The 22,018-nt window shown below is 41.8% G+C and overlaps 1 protein-coding gene across 3 annotated transcripts in view; it reads right to left on the bottom strand.

Moving 5' to 3' along the window:
- Positions 1–21,974, bottom strand: part of KCNK10 (potassium two pore domain channel subfamily K member 10) — a 78,285-nt gene extending 56,311 nt beyond the window's left edge. The window contains exons 1-2 of one of the 3 annotated variants that reach the window (XM_075753745.1): positions 21,940–21,974; positions 20,995–21,052 (exon numbers count right to left, since the gene is read on the bottom strand). In XM_075753745.1, the coding sequence (XP_075609860.1) occupies positions 20,995–21,046 (52 nt within the window). In that variant the 5' untranslated portion in view covers positions 21,047–21,052; positions 21,940–21,974. Of the gene's footprint in view, positions 1–7,373; positions 7,620–20,994; positions 21,053–21,605; positions 21,764–21,939 lie in introns of those variants that run through there. The other 2 variants (XM_075753744.1, XM_075753743.1) reach the window with 2 other exon arrangements.
- Positions 21,975–22,018: the final 44 nt, after the last annotated feature.

Below are 22,018 nucleotides of genomic sequence, written 5' to 3'. Positions count from 1 at the left end.
GGGTCAAGATAGGAGGGCTGTGCCTGGAAGTCAGAGCAAGAATAAGATATATGTTAGAGGAAGAGCTGAGACAATCAGTGTTTTAAGCTATCACCTATATGAACTTCTCAGGAATATGTCACAAACAGAAAAAGCATATGGGTTTATGCATGAATGAAATTTGTATGTCCAACAGGAAGCAGGTGATTGCTATATGCATGACAGAAGTAATTAAACATGGAAGTTTGTGTCCATGTGTAACCAAAAAATCATTAAGCCATTAAGATTTTGCATTATGAGGACATGACTAATAATTTCCACTACCTGCTTTGCTTGCTATTCCAGCCCCCTCCCCACCCCCATTCTTCTTTTCTGTCTGTTGTGGGTTTTTACAGGTTTTGTAAAGTAGAGAGAATCCATTTAACCAACACAATGAATGTTGGATTTTTACACACTGGGCACTCAAAAATCTGATGCTGTTTTAGAAAGTCTGGCTTTTAGAGCAAAAATCCCAGTGGACAATGACTTTGTGTCTGCCTTTGTGTTTGTGCAGCATCTTTGCATGATGTGGGCTAATTAACAGGTGACATTTCAGCTGTGATCAAGAAATGGGAGACAAAATCCTGCCTGCAGGCTACTATTACATATGGGGCAGAACACTAGTATCCCTGTGGCTGTTGTTCTGGGTTGAGGCATAATAACAAGCACTGCTGTCTGGGGACCATGGGATCCATACAGCCATGGATCAAGAAAACTGCTCTCAGCGCTGACATGTTTTACACCAGTTTGGCCTTGGTCCCTCTGCATATCCCCAAGGTGTCCAACCACACGACTTGAGCAGTGAAAGTCATCGCGAGCCTGCCACACAAGCGGAATTTCACCCTGCTGTTTGTACAGCATTTTGCTGCAAATTGCCATTGAAGTGAGAAGCATTACTATTACATTTACTGTTTGTGAAAGCAAAGCTTGACGTATTGTTTGTTTGGAAAATGCACGGAGTGCCTTCGAGCATACAGCTTTTTACTGCAGCAGTACCCCACTGGTTAAATCTAACATTGTTTTCCCTGAAGTGGATTCTCTAATGCAGTATTAGCGCTGCTGACTTCAGCAACATCTCAGCAGTTTGCTGCAGATGCAGTCATCAGTGGCAAGGCATTCAACGAAGTATGGAAAGAGAGACAGGTAAAGGCAGAAAGGACAACATACATTAAACTGAAAAGATTGAACGTGCTGTTAAAAAGTAAGTAGCACTGATTGCTCCCAATTGCTCCTTTCCCAAAGTGGGGTGGGAAGAAGGGAGGAGTATGTTAGGTTACAAAACTGCATAAAGAATAAAGTCACTGTTTGCTTCCTATTATAGGATAATGCAAGTAAAAGTTCATATATATTGAGTTCTCTCTGCTGGTGAAAGAAATGTCAGTAATGCGTACCAGAGGGAATTATGTCTAACCATTGCTTTGCCATCCCTGGCAGTAGCTTTGGGGAAAATGTCATATAAAAAGGCTTCTGCAATTTTTGTATCATTTCTCATATATTCCCAGCTAGTGCTCGAAATTATGATTCTCAGTAAGTTTCAAAAAAAATCTACATAATTCTGCTTCATCAGTTATAATTGAAACATACTAATTAATAGCTCTTGGAATACCCCAACTGCTTAATTGATTTGAAACACAGTTGTTATAAGAAAACAAAAAAAACCCAACCCACCACTATTTTATAATGTGGCTTTCATTCTTCTTCATTAGAAAACTATAGGCAAAAAAAAAATAAATCTTCAACAACCTATATTGGAACATGGTAGAAATTAAGAAATCAGTGTGATCTGAGTTAAGGTCTCTCTTTCTGTAGAAAGAGCTTCCCAGCTATGAGAGTCTTCACAGCGTGGTGATGCTGCTGCACTGGAAATCAGAAGAACTAAGGGGAACTTAAGCCTCTTCTCTGTTCCTGGAGAGCTTCTTTAGTGGCAGACAAGAAACTTAGCTATGCAGTAAGTCACCAGAGTGATCTAGCCTTCCACTGAAGGACACTATCACTCCTATTTGATAGAAGTTTCTTCCAAAGGACAAATCTTGTGGGAATCTTCTCCAATTTCTGCTGTCCATACTTCCAGAGTATTGCTGCTTCCATGTAGTTGTGCAGCAAGTACCTGACTGAAACCAAGTACCTGGCTAACTGGTCTCCATGACAGTGTATTTGGTTTAGGTGGCGAGGTGTTGGTAGCGGGGTGGCTATAGTGGTGGTCTGAAGTGGGAGAAGGCCAGGGGCTGCCCCGTGCTTGGATACAGCCAGTTCCTGCTGGCTCCAGTGGACCCACTGCAGGACACAGCTGAGCCCACCAGTGAAGCTGGCAGCAGGTCTATGAAAGCATAGTTAAGACAAGGAAAACTATTGTGCAGGCAGTGAGGAATGAGGAAAAAAAGTATGAGAAACAATCCTGAAGACACCAAGGTCACTGAAAGAGAAGGAGGTGCTCCAGGACCTGTAGGAGATATTCTCCTGCAGCCTGCGTGAGTTTTGGAAGAGATCATGGTGGAGTAGGTATTTCCCTGCAGCCCATGGAGAGGACCACACCAGAGCGGATATCCACACTGCAGCACATGGAGGACCTCAGAGCAGAGCAGATAGATTGATATTTCCTGAAGGACTGCTGCCGCCCATGGAGAGACCATGCTGGACAGGTTTATCCTAAAGGACTGCAGCCCATAGGAAGGACCCATGCTGGAGCAAGGGAAAAGCATGAGGAGGAAGGTGCAGCCTAGAGGAACTGTTATGAACTCACCACGACCCCCAATTCCCCATCCCCCCTGCATCATGTGGAGTGGGGAGGAGGAAGAGGAGTCAGGAATGAAGGAGTGAAGTTGGGCCTAAGAAAAAAATAAAGGAGGGGGAAGGTATTTTAGTCCTTGTTTTTGTTTCTCACCATCCAAATCTATTTTAATTGGCAATAAATTAAATTAATCTTCCCCAAGTCAAGTCCGGTCTGCCCGTGATGGTAATTACTAAGTGATCTCCCTGTTTTTATCTCAAGCCACAAAGTTTTCCATCTTATTTTCTCCCCCTCTCCTGTTGAGGAGTGAGAGAGTGGCTGGGTGGGCATCTAGCAGCCAGCCAAGGTCAACCAGCCACAGACAGTTTGCACATGGGCAATAAAGATGAGGACACAACTCAGAATGTGTTGTCCAGCACTGTTTTTCCTCTGAGTCTCACTAATCACAGAGTGCACATGGATTCTGGTGAAAAAGTCATCAGTCCACTACAATCATGCTCTAAGAATATCAATGTATAGTTCAGGACTTAAACTACAGTGATGAACATGAGTTAGCTACAGAGACAGCAAGCAGCCTTCCAACAATAATGCCTTTTTGTCACTCTCTACTGGAGTTGGGTCAATATGGAACAAAAACATTCATTTGTCTTGTTGAGTGGATTTTATTTTTTTCACTTTTTATCATCTTTCATTCTCATTTTTCCTTCCTGCACATAAGCATTTTATCTCACTCATTTTCTACACACATTTAAGAAAAAGGATGTTGCAGCATACATTTTCACATAAAGCTAAATGTCAAATTCATTAAATATTTCATGCTGGCAGGAAGTGCATACACTCTTAACCAATAAAGGAAAAGTAGCAACACAATGTGATATTTTTGATTGACAATTTTTAAAAATATAAGAAAATCACAATTTGCTTGCAGATGTTAAATGCCTTGAAACTGGGTGGTGGGTAAACTTGACTGGTTGGATTACTTATTAACCCTGTTGTGATTAGTTTAACAAGTGTGTAAAAGATTTAAAAAAACATGCAATTACCATTCCCCGGAGCTATGCCATGTCCCTTTTCTTTGTTTTCAATGGATTTTGTGAGGCTGTTAAAAGACTCTGGTATTCTGTCATTTCACTTTAGCAATTCTGAACCTAGTCTCCCTAAAGAGATAGAAAAGCAGTATATACAAGGTAATTTAATTTTCATAGAATTGTAGAATGGTTTGAGTTGGAAGGGACCTTAAAGATCATCTAGTTCCAACCCCCCTGCCATGGGCAGGGACACCCTCCACTAGACCAGGCTGCCCAAAGCCCCATCCAACCTGGCCTTGAAGACTTCTAGGGAGGGGGCCTCCACAATCTCTCTGGACAACCTGTTCCAGTGCCTTGCCACCCTCATAGTGAAGAATTTCTTCCTAATATCTAATTTAAATCTACCCTCCTTCAACTTAAGGCCATTACCTCTTTTTGTATCACTACATGCCTTTGTAAACAGTCCCACTCCAGCTTTTTTCTAGGCTGCAATAAGGTCTCCCTGAAGCCTTCTCTTCTCCAGGCTGAACAACCCCAACTCTCTCAGACTGTCTTCACAGGGGAGGTGCTCCAGCCCTCTGATGATCTTCATGGCCTTACTCTGGACTCACTCCAACAGCTCTGTGTCCTTGTACTGGGGAGCCCAGAGCTGGACTCAGTAGTCCAGGCAGGGTCTCACGAGAGCGGAGTAGAATTTAATTAATTTTAGTCAAGAAAGTATAGTGAGAAAGAGAGGAGGGTCTGAATACCATTTTTATACTCACTGTATTTCTGAAAGGCACTGAAATTTCTAATTGCAAATTCTTTAAAGCACAGAAGAATGGCAGTTAAGCATCCATCTCACAAGGAGCTTTCAAAGCAGGGAAAGGAAAAACTCACAATGGCTGCTTAGGAAAATAAAGTCTGCAGAACCAAAATCTCAGTGTCCTTAACTATATAAAAACCAGAAAAATCTCACTATGCCAACAAATCCAACCCTAAATCAGTTTTTTTATATGTTGCTATTAATAGTTACATATTATAATTATTTATTTCATAGAGAATACACTCTTCAGAACAGGGGCCCTAACATCAGCAGTGTTTAGAAACAGTGTCACTGCCTTGAATATATTACAAATAGCAGTATTTACCATATATCATGGTCTTTCTAATCATTCTGGAAAAATCTGATGCTGGACAACAATAATTTTCCTTAATCTTTCATGCGAGGAAGTCAAAAGTATTTTTAGGCTCCTTCTTGCAGACTGATCCAACTTTCATTAAGACTTGCTCAGAAACAAGATGCAAGCTAAGAAAAGCTGGGTAGCTTTGTTAGCATAGTGCTGAGCTTCTGTTTATAGGCCTAGCCACTTAGCAGGACATATTTGGTTCAAAACAGTGCTGTACCAGATAGGTTCAAGTTCACAGTTTCTTTGGGCTGGCCTAGCTCAGACAACAATGTTCAACTCTCGCTGACTACAACTGTGTAGGTATAGCCTACACAGTCACACAACAAACAACACTGGAGTAGAAATCTACTCTCCTCCTAGCCAGACTTTTGTGTTTTAAGATCTATCCAAAAAGAACCACTCCTATTTTGGAGATTTGTACTTTTTTTCTTTAACTTTATGCCCATTTTTGGCTTCTGCACCACCTTTCATATGACTGCATATAGTTAGCAACCAGTGAAGATGAAGATATGTTTTTCTTTCTTCAGGCTAATAGAAAAGGGAAGCAAACTCTGAATGGTACAGAAAAGGCTGCTCTATTCAACATCTTACTCCGCTTCACTTACCACCAAATTAATGAATGGTGACTAAATACTGACATGCTTCGCTGTCACGTCACACTGAGTATTAAGAGTACAGGAATACGGATGGAGAGAATAAGTTAGTAAACTACAGAAGGCAAATACCGGATCTGTATTTTACAAATATTGGAAATATTAGTCTCTTCCTTCAATCAGTTTTGACTGATCTCTTATCATGCTTTGAACTGCAGTAAATCAAACTCCACCACATATTCAAATGTCATTCATTTGTCCACAACATAAATTGATTATCAACACAGTCATCTTTTCAACATCCCACTTCGATTTTCATTGCAACCTTCCAAAGTATTATCTTAATATAAATGAAAATGCTGTTTGGACTAAGTGTAAAAATGTGAACTGTAGCCTCACAAATTAAAATAAGACACTGACTAACTGAAGGCAGTGATGAATTCTTCCCTAGATCCCTTAAGAACAGGGCAAGAAATAACTGATTAATCTGTACTAAGGAAGTAGGGAATTATATATTAGGAAAAAGTCTAGCTACAAGGCTAGCTCATCACGGGAACAGTCATCGAGATATTGAAATCTCCTTCATTGGAAGTATCTAAGAACAGGGCATAAAATCATCTGCCAGAAATCATTTAGGTCAGTGTTTTCGATCTGTGCCTGCATACCCCTATGGACCCAAGAAGAAAAGCTATCAGTGAAGGGTAACAAAGAAAAACAGCCTAACGTGGTAGGCTTGTATTCATCATCCAGAATCTGTAAACAAACTGGTGAAATGTTAAGGGCATAAAAAAAAAAAAAAATTCAAAATCATTCATCTTGATATTCTAGTCCTGATCCACAGCAAGGAAATGCTCTTGAAATCCTTTCCCTCCCCTTCTGTGTAAGATAGTCAAACACATCTCAACATTCCTCTTTGCATCAGTTGTGCCAAGTCTGTAATAATCTTTCATGATTATCTAAATATCTCAAAGCATTTCATAAATAATAGATAAACACCCCCGTGACACTGAGGAAAAACAATACTGTATGTGTTCACAGTTTGTCTCATGTAAATACTGCCACAGAGATGTTAGAAAATTAATTAAATTCAAGAGCAATTTCAAAAGTTGATTAAAACAAGGTCTTTGTCATATGTGCATCAAGCGGGTACAATGATTTGTCATCAATGTATTAGCAAATCTTTAAGTTCTTTTAGGGGACACGCTCTTTTCCACTATACATGACAAAACGCTGATCTATCTTTTACAAGATTAACAGACAGCCATAAATCAGACTAATTTCTTTTGTTGGTTATAAAAAATAAGATACCTATGTGTAAGCTGCTCTTGCTGATTATTTACAAGAGCTTCCAGATTCTGACCCAGCCTCTCTGCTGCCAAAGCCGCAGTCAGAGCCTGCCCACAAACCTAAAACGGACTGCCCAAGAGTTACTCTCTTGCAAACGCAGCCTTAGAGCTCCTGCCTACTGAGGCTGTGCAAATGGCAGGGAAACAACAGGAAGCCCAAGGCTGGCTTGCCCGGGTATCAGCCAGAACTTATCCACTGACATAAAAAAAATCTCTGCAAAAGTCACGGTCATGGGATGCTGGGATGCTTTCCCCTCCCTCCTCCCTTTCCCAGGCACTGCACTTTTCTAAGGCATACGTGACAGCTCACTGGTCAAAAAAATGGATGTGCTAAGGCAGGAAGTGAACTCCAGGAACAGCTGAAAGCATCTTCCTTTTTTTTCTTTCTGGTTTGGCTTCAGGACAGCAGTCCCCAGGGGCCTCCTAGCTAACACTTACTGGCATTAACATGAAGATGCACTGCTACTGACACCATTTGTAGCACTACTTACAGAGCTGCCACGTCCAGACGAATACTTGAGGCAGATTTGTCTTGTGCTGGAGTGAGATTGTACACTGCTGGAAGGCAGTTCGAATTTTGTTTCCCTTGCTTTGCTTTCTCTCTCTCCTGACCTCTCTTCCACCCTGCCCTCCTCCAAATCCATCCATCTGCTCTTGTCCCTCACTTCTCTCCAACCGTGCTGGCAGCGTGGGAGGCAGCATACCCGTAACTCCCTGCTTAGTTCCTCTTCTCGGCACTCGGCACCCAGCTACCCTCCCCGCTGCCTCTGACACCTGAGCCCAGAGCAAGGAGCCAAGCACATGCTCACATGTGATGGGACTCATCAATGAACTTCAGGTATTGGAAAGTGGAAAATAGAGTAGAAGAGCATTACAGTGAGGAGCAGGAAGAGTTGAGGGGAGATTAGAAGTGATTGACAGAGGCAAGTCCCAAATAAGGAGCCCTCCTGTTTCAAGATTGGTGACTGTGTTTGTTCCAACATGCTCACTGGCAGCAATGCTATCATCAGGTTTATGAGGCTATTTATAGAGAAACTGAATACAGGGAAACCCAAGAAAAATTCTCACCTTTCCCTTTCTGAAATAAGACTAAAACCAATAGATCACTGCTAAAACTTGTTTCCCTAGCATTAGATCAGTATTTCTTGCTCTTGCTAAAATTGGGAGTTCTAGTTCATGCAGGTCTCTGCTCTGTCAAGAGCCAAATACGAAGCAAGTGCTTTTGGCTCAAGATCTTGGGGTATAGAGATGACTTTGTGAAAAAGAGTTCCTGTCAGAAGAGATGAACATATCATTGTTTTTCCTTTTTAGGTAATAGATAGAAAAACTGCTTTCTTGTCAGTATGTCACAAGTCTCAAGTACAAGCACTAAGGAATAAATAGCTGCTCTCTGGTTTTCTGCTGACTTCACCCTTCGATAAACAACAGACAAGTTGAAGCAGTGATGCTGCTGCTTATCCATAATCTTTTTAAAGACTACTAAAAAAAAATCCATTGCACCATGACATGCCATTGGATGAAAAGAATTGATTACTTTTCCTCACCAGGAAGTGTCCCAGGATTCCAGTAACATTCAGGAAGAGTCTGAATCTCCCACTACAGGAGTTTGTGTTCTGCTTCAAAGTGCTCAGAGGATGATGCATGGTCAGGGTTTTAGCTAGCGTCCTTCTGCTAGAGCAGCTGGACTGGGATCTTCCAAATATCCTACCGCAAGGATTCACAAAAGAAATTCAGCCAATGGTCTCATGGCCAGATCAACCAGTGAAGGAAACCTAAGTCTTGCAACTTAGGATAAGAAGGCCTGTGTACAAAGGGAAGAACATTCTTATTGACAGAAACCTAGTGGTAAGACAAGCAAGTGGAGCAGACAAACAACAAAGCAAAGATTCATGCTGGCCTTCCTAGCAGGAAGCTATCTAATCCACATTTGAAATGTGATTGATGTTGGCTGTCTGCCAGGGGTACAGCCTAACAGTGGAGTGAAGGAATCTCTTGATCACTTCAGTCATGCGAAGGAGACTTCAGCATCACCACCAACTGGAACTGAGAGACACCAATACATCACTCAGCTGGGGCAGTACAGTATCTCCTGCAGGACTCTCTTAGGTTAATAGCCAAGGAATAGATCTTTCACATATGAGTAAGGCCAGAAAAACATATGCAATATAACCTCTAACCCCAGAAAAAGAATAGTGTCAGCACTAATTGTTCCCCTTCAAAGATTTCTTGGGGGATCCTTACGGATTTATCTGCACATTACTGACTGTACCTAAAGAGCTCATACTGATGCTTCTCTGTAAAAACAAGAAGTAAGAATTTCTGCATCAGTCCAGAGGTGTCTTCCCCAATCTGGCTAATGATTGGAATCTACAGAAAAATACTTTGAATTCAAAAAAATCTCATTAATGATCCACCACTTCAATTAAGTGATAATTTCTCAAATTTTCTGGGCAATAGCAATAAAAGTGGATCTTTAATCATGTGGTAATGGTCAGAAATTTTGTAAGAAGCACATCAATTTGGCTATTTTTTAGTTCACTGAATGAAATCTTTTCAATATTTTGAAAACCTATTCTGGAACAGGACAAAGAATACATACAATATAAGATAGCTATTACAAAATTACTCTGTGCAGAAAAGATCTTTCACAAGGAAGAGAAATTTTCTGTTTGAAATGCACTTGCTCAGCAGGGTCATTTTTCTTTTCTCTTATTCTAAATTCTTTATAACATACACATTTTTCTTTTACACTTTTGGTGTGTAAGTTGCACCAGTAAAGCTGCCACGGTCAGAATTATTTACCTGTCCAGTCTACATATAAGACAATTATTAGAAAGTGACTGTGAGTCAAAGAGAGCTCAGGTAAGCAAAAGGAAGTAAGTTAAAGAGACATCAGACCCATTATGCTACTCACGGCAGTATATAATAAACAGAACAGATGAACGGTGTCACTGGGAGGCTGGTTGGGCACACAGAGCTCCAGGTCAATGCCAGGCTGACTCTGGCTGCACAAAGCTCGCTTGGAGTTTGCTATATAGTATATAATTTAGAGTATCATCTTAGATGACAAGGAGTCTGGTACAACAGCTGAATTACACAAGACTTCTTTTATCTCATGCTCAGCTTCTATTCAGATAATACTGTAGAAATACAGTAGTAATTTGACCTATGATAAAACTTCATAGCTACACAAGATGGCATCTGCTGATATGGTATGGCTTCTAACATCTCGCAGTAATTCACAGTGTTGCCATATTGCATCACTGACACGTAGCCACATGCATTCACAAATCAGACTTAAGAAAGAGACAACTGTGGCTCTCTAATCAGTTTTGCCCACAATTAAGCTTCATGCAAGCAAAAGTATGCCTGCATAGTGCATAGCAGGTGGACATGAACTCATTCTCCTGCACTCAGAGCTGGTGAAAACAAATGAAATCACTGCTAATAAAGCCAAGCTCAAAAGAGTATTTTATAACTTTCAGCACAGCTGCATTAACCATGATGGTGTAACTTCTTGTAATCCCAAAGCATGTGCAAATTGAGAATTAATCCACCAGGAAAAAGTGGTGTATACCTGCCCTAAATCCTCCTAGTGAGAAGCTAGCCAAAGCCATTTGAGCTGAAGTTGAAAATATGAACAGGAGTAACCCTTGTCTCATTTCTTTCCTTTTCCGTAACTTGGAATTCATCCCATTAGAGTCAATACAGATGTGGTCAAATTGGTCAGTGCAGCCTCCAGGGTGATTCTGCTGGCCCTAAACTAGACATATACTGAAAGTTTTCCAGGCTCCATGAACCATATTTGACTATATCTCCCCTAACCACAGCAGGTCCTTAGAAACTTAGAATACCTCTGCATTTCAGATACCTACCTATATTTAGGTGTTTTATTCTCCAACTAAGTCGCACTCAAATGGCATAATTCAGTTGCCCAGCCATAGTATATAGTACCAAATGAGAGGTCCTAGGACATCCTAATTGGTCTTAAGCTGTTGCTCCAGAAGGGCAGCGGTCTCCCTTAGGTCTATTATCATATACCAGGCCTATGCAAATGTCTAAGGTCCCTTACAGTCCCTTAAATGGCAGCAGATGCCTATTTTTAGAAAATGGAATCAACAAATAATGTCTGTAGCAATGAGGAATTCAGGTTGCAAAAATACATGTCAGTATATCATTGTAACCCAGTAGTGAACTCTGTTTCTCATGAAGGCAAATAAGTACAGTGGCTGTAGCATTATGAAGAGATGGCCCTGGTGTTGTTTCTGCAGCTGTCAGATTGCTGCTACCCAAGGCCTCTCTGCACGACCATTTCTTGTGCAATCCAGACTACTTAGCTGTCTTAACATTTAAGTAATCAGTGATGGATCTGAGTTAACCTAGAGGAATGTCTTTGAGATGTATGAGCTGCTTGCTTCATTTCAGCTGGGAGTTTCTGCAGTACCATTTCTTTTCTAATTCTCTCATCACTGAGGTTTTTCACACATAGTAGTAGCTAGTGACTGCCTTTTGTTTCTTTAAAATGAAAAGCTGAAATTTGAGAGAATAAAAGCCCTGGACAAGCTGTCAGTATGTATTTGCTGTTTTCAGATCATGCCAGTACTATTATATTACAGTATCGAGTAAGAGAGGAATAATCCAAGCACCCTAAACAGCCTATCACTGAATCTTAAGAATCTCAGTGGCACAAGTTTAAGATGCCAAAATCCAAAATCCTCATCCAGTAAAGTCAGTAGCACGTTGTTTTTTCTTCCTAGGGAAGAAAAGATGAGTCAGTCCTGCTGAGATATCAACATATGGCTCTAACAAATCTAGGTACTCAAAGCCTGATGCTTTAAGCGCTGTGATGATTCTGTAGGATAGTGATACCAAAATAACTTGTACCGCTTTGTAAGAAGATGTTTTTAGGGTACTAATTTTTGTTATCCCCTACTAGCTAAACAGTCTATTGTCTTCAGCAAACAACAGTCACACAGTCATGCATAATCTATGGGTTATCAGAAAGAGAGAGAACTGAAGCAATGTAAAGATCTATGGAATGCATCTCTTTGGGGCAGAATTGAGGAACAAACAGAAGAAACGTAAGCATGTTTCTCCAGTGAAGGACTAGCCAAATAAACAGATCATCATCTATTGAAGACACTTAATTCATGGGATGAAGATATTTTGTATTATGACTATAAGATCATTTATAGTGTGCTTTAGTTTTGCTCACAGAGGATGACCCTGATACATGCCTGAGGAACCAACAGACAACAAAAAGATACTTCTTTTTTTTTTTTTCTAAATATGCCCTAGGTTATGTGCTTATTTCTAAAAGGTGGAAAGAACAACATGTGCTTGAAAACAGTGGATTCTAGTTGGAGGCAGATAAATTTGTCTTCATATCCACCTTTTTTTTTTTTTTCCCAGAGCATTTTCAGCCCTACCACAGGTACACTCTCTTCATTCTGCATTTTCTGCACCTCTGGCAGCAGATCTGACCATGTCACACTTTGGATCCATTCTTTTGTAATCTACATTACCTGAAGCAGCTTTCCTTTGTCCCTCCTTGTTAGGCCTTTATTTCTTTTCAAATGTCCTCTAAAATTTCAAATAGCAAACTCAAACAAAATGCTAGACCTAACCATGTCTGGACTTAAAAAAAAAAATTGAACTCACACCCAGACTTTGCAGCTGATCACGACCCCTCTTCAGGTCTCTAGATCCTAAGTGCAACAAGTTTCAATCCTTTTCATATATTTTATATGTCATGCCCCTTGTCACCACTCCAGCTTTCAGCAGGATGTTCCCCTTCCATTTTAAAAAACAGAAAAATAAAATTAAGACAGGCTTGTGTATTCTGTTCCACCTTTTTTTTCCCTCTATACAGGTTTTGATAACAGATTCTACCACCTTACTGGCTTTCATTTCCACTTCCAACACTGAGATACACCCACACTGAAATTGCCACTCTAACCTCAAAATCTTAGCAGTGATGTCCTATGCTTGTATTTTAGGACATCTGAATAACACATAATAATACATACATTTGGGACACTTTGCCAATAATAAGATTTGTAATAGCATAAGAATTGTATTAGCAGTTAAAGTCAAGGATGAAACCTGCATTCTTGGTCCCAGCATTCCCAGACAAAGGAAATATCCCCTAAATTCTGTAATTCATTAACATGGTAAGAGATTCATAGTTCACTTTTGAAACATCATTTTGTTTAAATAATCTGAGTTAATGTTTGATTGTAACTGTGAAAAGCAGCCCAGAAGGTATGTTGGGAGAATAACAATGGTCCATGGACTAAAAAGGATTGATACTACCACCCTGAAGTACAAGGGTATATGATATGTGCTGTTCTCACTTGTTTTATCTCATTGGGGTAACCCGTGAGAACTGCATCTTAGGACACATTTTCCATTATGGTTAAAATGTTTTTCATATAAATGCTTTATAGACAAACAATAGAAGTGTAACTAATGTCTCAGGAATTAGAATACACACAGCCTCTATCTGGCAAAGGCCAGGTCCCAGGATGTTTTCAATTTCTTACAGAAAACAAAAACCAGAGGCAATGCTATAAAAAAAGGTATTTTAAAAGGTATTATTTAGCCTTTTGTTGAATGTCACTTCTTTTACATAAAAATTCTATTAAAAAACAGACAACTGTTCAGTATTTATATTCTCTGCTTTGGCTTTTGCTATTACACTGAGCTTATTACAAAATAAAAGTTAGGCATTCCTATCACACTGAATTCTGTAATACACTACCTGTTTAATACTAGTGTGTTTGTTACCCCTTTCTTATCTTGACCTCCTCATTGTTCTCTCCCCATTTCACTCCAGGCACTTACCCTATTTACAACACAACATCTAGAGCCCCTCTTCTCTCAGTGATTCAAGGCACTCCTTTACTTTTAACTCAGTAAAGCCTGTGGGGACAACAGAGTTCTGATACTTTTAAAATTAAGAATCTCATGTTGCTCACACTGAAGTGAACGGTAAAATTCCTAGCTCTGGATTAAGTGAGTAAGAATTAGACTGTACCACCATATATATGCACTCTTCTGTCTGAAGCTGATATAGTCCATGCGCTAGCTATATAAATCCACATAAATGCCAAAAGCTGAACTAAAACCTATCCAATTACAATTGATATCATATATCTTTCTCCCAAAAGCAAACTCCATCACTTCAGGTAGCATCAGTTTTCAAGAGTTGCCCAAGGGACTTTTCAGTCCAAAAGCCTATTAATGGATTACTCTTGTACATGTGGCAAAAAATAGCATTGGTATTCTTCACTGAAATAATAATTCTGTCTTAACCTCTCCCACTGCTGACAATTCTACTGCACTCCCTTCTTAGACTTACAGCTTCATATTGCCTTTGATTCTTTTCATTCCTTTTTTCTCACAGTCTCACAGATGACATCTTAATGATACCCTACCCTTCATCATTCTTACCTTGCCTAGAGTTCAGCCTTTCCTCACTATTAGTAAGAAAGCTGCTGTCCAGTCTTTCACTCTGCCACTTTCTTATTGCTAATTTTACTTTTTTGCATCCTTAGTTTTTCCATTTCCAGGGTGTGTTGGTTTTGCATGGCAAGGTTTTGGTAGCGCGGGGGGCTACAGGGGTGGCTTCTGTGAGAAGCTGCCAGAAGCTTCCCCTGTGTCTGACAGAGCCAATGCCAGCCGGCTCCAAGACGGACCCGCCGCTGGCCAAGGCCAAGCCCATCAGCACCTCTGTGACAACATATTTAAGAAAGAGAAAAAAAACAGTTAGAGAGCGCTTTTGCAGCCAGAGAGAGGAGTGAGAAGATGTAAGAACCTCTGCAGACACCAAGGTCAGTGCAGAAGGAGGGGCAGGAGGTGCTCCAGGCGCCGGAGCAGAGATCCCCCTGCAGCCCGTGGTGAAGACCATGGTGAAGCAGGCTGTCCCCCTGCAGCCCATGGAGGGAGGATGAGGGGGTGTAGAGATTCCACCTGCAGCCCGTGGAGGACCCCACGCTGGAGCAGGTGGAGACACCTGAAGGAGGCTGTGACCCCGTGGGAAGCCCACGCTGGAGCAAGCTCCTGGCAGGACCTGTGGATCCGTGGAGAGAGGAGCCCACGCCAGAGCAGGTTTGCTGACAGGACTTGTGACCCCATGGGGGACCCCACGCTGGAGCAGTTTGCTCCTGAAGGTCTGCACCCTGTGGGAGAGACCCACGTTGGAGCAGTTCGTGAAGGACTGTCTCCCATGAGAGGGACCCCACGCTGGAGCGGGGGAACGATGAGAGGAGTCCTCCCCCTGAGGATGAAGAAGCAGCAGAAACACCACGTGATGAACTGACCATAACCCCCACTCCCCGTCCCCCTGTGCCGCTGAGGGGGGCGGAGGTTGAAGCTGGGAGTGAAGTTGAGCCCAGGAAGATGGGAGGGGTGAGGGGAGGTGTTTTAAGATTTGGTTTTATTTCTCATTGCTCTACTCTGTTTTGCTTAGTAATAAATTAGATGAATTCCCTCTCTAAGTTCAGTCTGTTTTGCTCGTGATGATAATTAGAGAATGATCTCTCCCTGTCCTTATCTCGACCCATAAGTTTTTTTTTAGTTATACCTTTTCTCCCCTGTCTAGAGAAGGAGGGGAGTGATAGAGCGGCTCTGGTGGGCACCTGGCCCCCAGCCAGGGTCGACCCACCACACAGGGCATCCTAAAGACAACAATGATGAAACTAATAGCTCTCTGCTGTCTTTCTTCCTCTCCTGCTAATTCAGTCCTATCTTCCCATTTCTTACCACATCAGGGTCCACAGTATTCATCTGCTGCCCCTGCAGGCTCCACATATTCTTTATTAAAGATCTCACTTCTTCATTCTCTTTTATGTGTTTTCCAAACTCTTCAAATTTTCCACCTTACTGTATTTGGCACTATCGTGCCTACATCATGCACTGCCAGGGGTGTCATCCTGTTTATCCAATTCCTATTCTCCTTCAAATCTCTCTTTACAATAAACTCCTTACAGCTGTTCTGTAACCCACGCTTATTAGGCACAGTAGAGTCTTGGTCTATCCGACGGGTCAATAGCCAATATGATTTTGTGATACAAGTAGCACATGGTCAGTACCTTGCTGACCACGGGTCATTTGTTGGGGTAAGAGCTGCTTTTTTACACGTTATAACTTTTCCTAACATTCTTCTTACACTGAGCTACTAAGAACTAACTTACTACTGCAGAAAGATATTGTCTAGCTTACAGTTGCACTCTACTACTTTTCATATATCTTCTTGAAAACAGAGGACAGAAATTAACACTTATTCTACTCATCAATGCCTTTATAATCAAGTTTGCCTTCTACATTGGTCTCCTTGAATGAAAGGACAGAAAAACAGGAACTGCAGCAGTCGGTTACACTCTGCAGGCAGCATCATTTTAATTTATACAGAGTAGCTGAAGCTGAAGATTTTTTCAACAGTCATCAAGGGATGATCCAATCCTGATACCTGCATCAAGGCATTTAAGATTCAGCTCGGTTGTCCCACATATAGGTGTCCAGTGCTGCTTGAGGTGTCTCAGGTGAAGTGAGAAATCCCATGGCAGGTGACACAGGACCTATGGAAGACTTGAGCCCCTCTGGAGCAGCAGATGGGGAATATCAAAGGTCTCTAGATACCTCTAATGGGAAACTCAATTGAGTCTTCAGTGTCTGTAAAGAAGCGCAAGTAATACTAGTTTTCCTCTAGTTGTAAAGTGCAGAGATAACCTTATTTCTTAATTGATGTGATCTGTGTATGATGACAGGCTGTTTTGCTTCCTCCTAATTGTTTTAGCATTTGATTGCAATACATATGCTCTTCTTTCAATAGCAGATCTTAGATTGCTCTAAATAAGTTAATTATATTTCATAACACCCTTGTGCATTAGGGGAGTATTAATATTCCCATTTTTCAGTCATGGAAAAAGGGAGGAAAAGAAAGGGTAAGTAGTTTACTGATGGTTAAACAGTAAGTCAGTGGCAAAAGCTAAACAGGAACACCAGACTCTCAACCACAGCTTGAATTCCCCACAGATCACTAACTCCTACACTAAATGTAAGTATGATAATAAATGCATGATTTTAGGGTTCCAAACTGCAGAAAGCCATCCTACACAAACAATGTCTTTGTGAAAGGACACAGGAACTTGTATCAAACTTCAGAGTTCCAAAAGGTCAGTGTAGAGATAAACATCTACCTGGAAATTCAAAAGGCTTTGACAATCCATGTCACTGCAATGACAGCAAAAGATTGCAGGCACAAAGGAAGGAACAAGACTGAACTCCATTTTCTGCCTATTAAGAACATCACCAAGATAGACGTCCTTCCCTTGGAAAAGACATCTCACCATCACCCTGCAAGATAGTCTTGCTTGGGGATAATTTCTGAGCATATTCGAGACAGTCTCATCTATCCTTCTTTTCTACAAAGAAACAGCAATTTAAAGTAGATAATTTGTAGGGGAAAAAAATGATATTGCTGTAACATCCAGATGTCTCAGTCAGGATGAGGGACCCACTGTGGTTTGGGCACTGTATAAAAATATATGTGCAAAGATATTCTAAGCCAATTTAAGCACAGACAACAGGTGGGTGTAACAAACAGCAGGAGAAATGCAGGAAAGAGGAGAGATGAGAACAACAATTACAAGATAATGTCTTCATATGCTGCTCTAAACCCAATCTTATATTCTGAAAAGTATAGATAGAGTTGTATGAGGTATGAAACTAAAAATCTGGTCTTTCACTAATTTCAATTATTATTGCTTTACCTGAATTGCACCAAATGGGAGAAGCAAAAATCAGTGATAGGCACATCAAATGTTTTATGATTGTGTATATCCAGGCTGACACCACCAGTAAGAGAAATGGCAGGCTTGTGTTTTAAAATGTAAGGTCAGGCAGTGTGAGATCTTGTACCCCTACGCAATGTGTCCAACTCTCTCTAAAACATTTTTGAGGTGCCTGCTTGGGTCTTCTACTCATTTCTTACCCCGTTCATTCACTGTATATGAATGGTATGGTTCTTAATCAATATATATGAGATTCTAGGGCATATTTCACATTGGATTGTTAGGGACAAGTCCCAATGACTTTTGGGATGGAGTTTGATTTGTTTGTTAATGGGATTGCCTGGGATAGTAGGGGACTTTGCTGGAGAAATCTGGACCCTATATAAAACTTCCAGGTTTATGAAATACTTGGTTTATCTAGAAAACACACAGGATTTACAGGGAGCACACAGATATACCCTGTACCCAAGACAGGTGAAGATACTACACAAGAGGATAAAAGCACAGTTCAGTCTCCATGGCCTGTTTGTTCCAGTTTAATGACTGAGTAATCAACCTCCCATTAGCTGTCTGTCAGACACCATCCCTCATGTCAATTCTATTCTTTTAAACCTTTTCTCTCCACAAAGTCTTTCTATGGTATATCACATCTTTGCTGGTGTGAACTGAGAGCACCAGTTTTATGCCTGATGAAAGCTACCAGCAGACTCTAATCTATTTATCTATGTAAATATTTATAGTTCAGTCAGCATTATGGAGTTTGAGCATTAATTCATTTCAATGACTTCTGACCCGGGTTCAAACCAGCAACATCATCAGTCCCAAGCCAGCCATATCCCCACAATGAGGGCCCTGGCCTTTAGAAGTGTACATGGTTTCTAGAAAATATTGCCTGGAATAATCAGACCTAAACAATCTTTGAGATACCATAGGTCTCACTTACATTGTTGGACTGCTAGCTTGCTTGCCAGGAACATAATTGATATATTTCAAGTACTGTCAGCACAAGTTAGCACAATTCCTACTAGACAAAACTGTGGAAACTGCACGTTCTCTGTCTGACGATCAGAACAGGGCATGATCACACAATATGCACTGAAATGAGCCTGGTATTTGCATGTGAACATTAACTGGACATGAGCTCTGCTTTTAATACTTACGACTCTGTATCCTTGCACCACCAGCTTTCTGCATGTTGATCTTTGTGTCTGAGAAAAGCTACTTCAGTTCATAACTCTAAGGATATCACATAGAATGAAAAACATATCATTCTTCACATGTACATGCAGAGAACAGATTACATATGTGACTGCAAATCAAATTCAGTTCAGGGCTCTAAGTGATTTTGTGTAGATCTTTGCTAACATTTATATCTACATAAATATATTTTCGTTTCAAAAAGAATGGAACTCTGATCTATCTTGTCTTCTACCCACATCACTAATTCTTCAGTGGGACTACGTGAGTACAATGTCATTGCACTGTTCCTCTGTTGGTTAAAGGATTGGGCCTTAGACAACTTTTCCTTACCAATTTACCTTTTCCCATTCCATCAATTTTTATCTATTTCCTGAGTCCTTTGGAGAATTAGAAATTACCATTTTTTGCTTCCTTCCTGGCTATACATTATCACCCTTGCTGCCCAGCTAATGAAGTCAATCCACTGAGGGGAAATAACAGGTAGGGTTCTGCAGTCCTTAGCAGGGATTCAGTTTGTCAGAGAGGAAACCTGCTGGGTTTGAGGTCTTTTACCTGTTACGGTACTCTATGGTTTTGGACACATTAGTAAATTGACACCAACCACCTGTTGGATCCATATGCTTTAAAGCTGATTGCTCAGCAAAGGAGCTACATATAGAATGCCATCAGTACAGTCTCCTGCGTGCCTTGTCAGGGGAAGGGAGGAAAGGGCTTTTTGCATTAAAAGGCATTTTGCAATACATAAAATGAATTAAAATGAAGCAACAGCGAACACACATTCAGAAAAGCACCAGGTAAGAGCAAGTTTTCACCAGACAGAATTTTGACCCCAGGATAAGGAACATACTGTTATTAAAACAATCTAATCTTTGTTAGCGCTACTATCCATGTGTTTGTTGTGTAGCTGAGGGCGGAGGAGGCTGATGTGTCGATTTCAGCCTTCACCTAATTAAAGATGTAGTAAAGCTTAAACTAAAGCTTAATTGTGTATATTATTCCAACAGCACATCAGATCTGCTCAGCAGAACGATGTCTGTTCTGCTGTATTCCTTCTACACCCAGAGAAACTGTTTCTAACATTTCATTTTGTAGACATGAGGGCACGCAGGATGACAGACAAATTGACCACTAAAACCAAACCTGTGGAATAAATATGAATAATCAAAGCCCGTGCTATCACTTCATACTTCCTGCAAGCACTGCTGTACAGTCACTGGCTGCCAGCAGTTCTGCTGCAAACCTGAGCATATGGCTTCAAGTTGCTCTGCTCCTGTACCGATGCACAGAAATATGACACACCAGTATACACATTACCAATAGGGTTTTTTTCAGTCACTTCTGTAGGATGCATATGAACCTCCTCCCCATGCCAGGAAAGGAGAGCATTTCATTATGGTTTATTTTAAAACACCACTTGGATCGTTTTATTGAAAACCACTGCACTGGCGTAAATCTCCTTCCACCATCACATACGCTCCCCAAGACAGACTCCAAACCGAACTATAAACAAACTATCCACTTGGGCTGATCAATTGTTAACAGGACAGAGTAAAGAGTCCCTTTGGGGTCCATTATTTAATGTGCCTTTTATACCATCCACACTATGGGTTATATTGCAGCAACATTTTGCTCCAGATGCTTGCCAAAAAACATTTGCCATCCAGGAACCCTGAGCAAGCAGTCACATCTGTGTCCACTCCTGTACCACCCATTTAGCAGAGACAATGATCACTAGAAACAACAAAGGAGCTACAGATAAAACAAACAATGCTGTGAGCCAGAGATCACTGCCATCCCAGGCAAGTTTGCCATGGAAATACTCAACAAAAAGGGACAGGAGGGGAGGGGAGGGAAGAGAGATATCAAATATAGAACTATAAAACTTACACCTAGAAGAGGTTTTACTCACATACCCACCCAACCCCAAACCTGAAGAGCATTTTCTAACACACTGCTAGGATTGAGCAAGAAAGACTGAGCAGTGCACATGGGAAGCAGACAAGCATCCAATGTCTCCTCCCATTTGGAGTCAAATAGTCTCCTACGAGTAACTAGACACAGGGAATAATAATAATTGTTATTATTATAGCAATGATAGTAATAGAGAATCACCAACCTTGAGGATCCCAGTTCACCTGTTTTCTTGGAGTCTCGATTGGAAATTTCATCGCTTCCTTTTTGCACAGGGAGGAAAAAGAATTAAATAAATTCCCAACCTTCCTGTCTCAATGCTGCAGTCAAACAAATTAATTTCAAATTATAGGGAGCCTGCGCTGTTTGTCTGAGGGGAACTGGTGGTTGCCAAGGAAAGAAATACACAAATAAATCAAAGAAGGTGGGGAGGGGCACGGAGTGGAGTGGAGGGGTTTGTACAGCGAGGTGAGGAGGGGGTGCAGGCACCCCAGCAGAGAGAGGGGAAGAAGGGATGGAGTGACGACTGGGGAGGGTCTAGGGGTGGGGGAGCAGGCCGGAGCAGGCTGAGATGGGCAGCGGGTCCAGGGTGCTGCTGGCTCCCGGGGAGTCTCCCGCAGCTGGCTCGCCCAGTCCACCTGCAGATGTCAGGGTGGCGGGGTCCCCGCTGCAGCCCGGCCCCTCTGCTGCGCCCACCTGAGGGGCACCCGGGCTGGCGAGCCCGAGGAGTCAGCCAGCCCCCCCACGCCCTCAGGGACACCTCCCACACGCACACACAGTCTCTAACCTCAGCCACCCCCAAAAAAAGGAGCCCACCTCAGTTCAGCCCCGGGCACTAGAGGGGTAACAAAAGTCAGCCGTGGGGGGTGAGCCGCAGCGGCATAGCTGGGGCGAGGCTGGGGACCACCCCGGCTGAATGCAGCAGCAGCCTGGCTCGCCGAGGAGAGCCGGAGGAGGAAAAGAAGAAGGAGGAGGAGGAGGAGGAGGAGGGAGCCACCCTATAGCTTTGGAGGGAATTCACGGAGCCCCTCTCTGCACTGGCTTAAAAAGGGGGTGGGGAGAGGAAGCGAGGGGAAGAGGCTGCGAGTCCCTTTGTAAGAGGCGGTGGCGGGGTGCCCTAGGGAGGGGGCAGGCTCCGGCTGGTACTTACTGGGTATCCTTCCCTGGAGGAGGATGCAGGCTTGTTTGGCGGAGTTTGCAGCCGGAGACACGCTCGACTAAGCTACGAG

This window comes from Balearica regulorum, chromosome 5 (genome assembly GCF_011004875.1).
Source record: "Balearica regulorum gibbericeps isolate bBalReg1 chromosome 5, bBalReg1.pri, whole genome shotgun sequence".
Classification (NCBI taxonomy): Eukaryota; Metazoa; Chordata; class Aves; order Gruiformes; family Gruidae; genus Balearica; species Balearica regulorum.
This window is presented reverse-complemented; position numbering and strand designations above follow the sequence as displayed.